The sequence below is a fragment of the Pterocles gutturalis genome, unplaced genomic scaffold, assembly GCF_000699245.1.
Source record: "Pterocles gutturalis isolate BGI_N339 unplaced genomic scaffold, ASM69924v1 scaffold17021, whole genome shotgun sequence".
NCBI lineage: Eukaryota > Metazoa > Chordata > Aves > Pterocliformes > Pteroclidae > Pterocles > Pterocles gutturalis.
Genome location: NW_010105796.1, coordinates 547 through 2,081, shown reverse-complemented (window position 1 = coordinate 2,081; position 1,535 = coordinate 547). Strand labels below are relative to the sequence as shown.

General features: G+C 57.9%; 1 protein-coding gene across 1 annotated transcript in view; it reads left to right on the top strand.

Moving 5' to 3' along the window:
* LOC104472007 (ETS translocation variant 3) overlaps positions 1–215 on the top strand; it is a gene marked incomplete at its 3' end in the record, with an annotated part of 3,156 nt that extends 2,941 nt beyond the window's left edge. Inside the window, exon 3 of the mRNA XM_010087535.1 lies at positions 100–215. Coding sequence (XP_010085837.1) covers positions 100–215 — 116 coding nt within the window. The remainder of the gene's footprint in view (positions 1–99) is intronic.
* Between the last annotated feature and the right edge of the window lie 1,320 nt (positions 216–1,535).

Genomic DNA, 1,535 nt, shown 5'->3' with positions numbered 1-1,535 from the left:
GGACGTGGGAGGTTCGGGGGGCACTGGGCGGTACTGGGCGGTACTGGTGGACACTGGTGGGCACTGGGCGGTACTGGGGGACACCGGTGCCCCCCCCAGGTACTACTACAACAAGCGCATCCTGCACAAGACGAAGGGCAAACGCTTCACCTACAAGTTCAACTTCAACAAGCTGGTGATGCCCAACTACCCCTTCATCAACATTCGCCCCAGTGGTGAGTGCGGCCTCGGGGCTTCCCGTTTCCCTTTCCCCCGCTCCCGGCGCCGGACCCGACCCCGCAGATCCCCCATCAGCCGTCTCCTCCCCGATGGGCGCTGATGGGAGCGTCTGGCCGCTGATAAAACCTTATCGGGAGCGTTTTCCCCTCGGGTTTGTCGCGGCCGGAGCCGCGGGGGAGGCTGGAGACCTTTCGGTTTCTTATTTGCTCGGGGGTTTTATGGGGTTTGCTTCGCCGGCGGGGAGACGGGCGGCCTTGGGATAAGGGGGTTTTAGGTCTCTTGGAGGGACCTTGCCTCGCTCACGTGGCCGGAACGTCGCTTTATTGTGCCATCGAAACGTGACCTTTGATGACAAGGAGCTTAGAGGGGCACGAACGGAGCGCTGGTGGAGAGTTTGCGGCTTTAAATCAGTTTAGTCTCCCCCCTTGGTTGCCTCTTTTCTGCTCCTTTTCTATCAAAAAGGAATTTTTCTGAATTTTTCTGAATTTCTGAAGTTAAGCCACAGAGCCGTAGCCCAGCGGAGTTTGACCCAAATCCCAAGAATTCGCTTCTCCCCGCCGCAGAACTGCGTGCTGCCGGGCAGGAGGAGGACAAATAATTTGTGAACAGAGCGCAGTCGCTCCCTGCTCATCCGAAAAATCCTTTTGAGCCTCTTGCTGGCAGGATTTCCCTCTGGGTTCATCCCAGAGTCGGCAGTGCCGCTGTGGTTTCTCTAGGGTTTTTTATTTTTATTTATTTTTGCAAAATCTTTTTTGGTGGAGTGAACTCCCCCCATGGCTCGATTTTTCTGCAGCCGGGGTGATCGCCTGCGTAACTGCAGAGCCGCTTGCGCGAGCAGGGGGATGAGTGACAATCGAGTCCATAAAAAAAAAAACCAAACTAAAAACAAAACCCTTCTGGAAGTCATCAGAGCGAGGTCCGAGACTGCAGACTCTCCGCAAAAAAGGGCGAAGGCAGCGGCGCCCGGACCAGCCTCTCTCCCAGCGCCGGGCGGCTGCTCCTCGCCTCGCCCCAGGGGAGGGGAAACCTTGAAGATCCGTCTGGCGGGGAGCGAGCAGGAGAAAGCGGGGATTGAGTGTTGACTCTGAAACCCCGGCGGCTGAGAAAAACAGGTTCCGCGCGGGCAGGAGCGCTTCTCGGTGCCCACGGACGGCGACGGCGCTCGGAGGGACCCACGTCCCTCCGCACCCCCAGGGAGTTCAGATTTGTTGGCAAATAGGAACCCCTGAAACGGGGCTGGGAGATGAGAAATATTCCTGCAAGCGTTCTGCTTCACCTCTGTTGCCTTCACGGCGGCAGGGAGGACGGGATGGGTT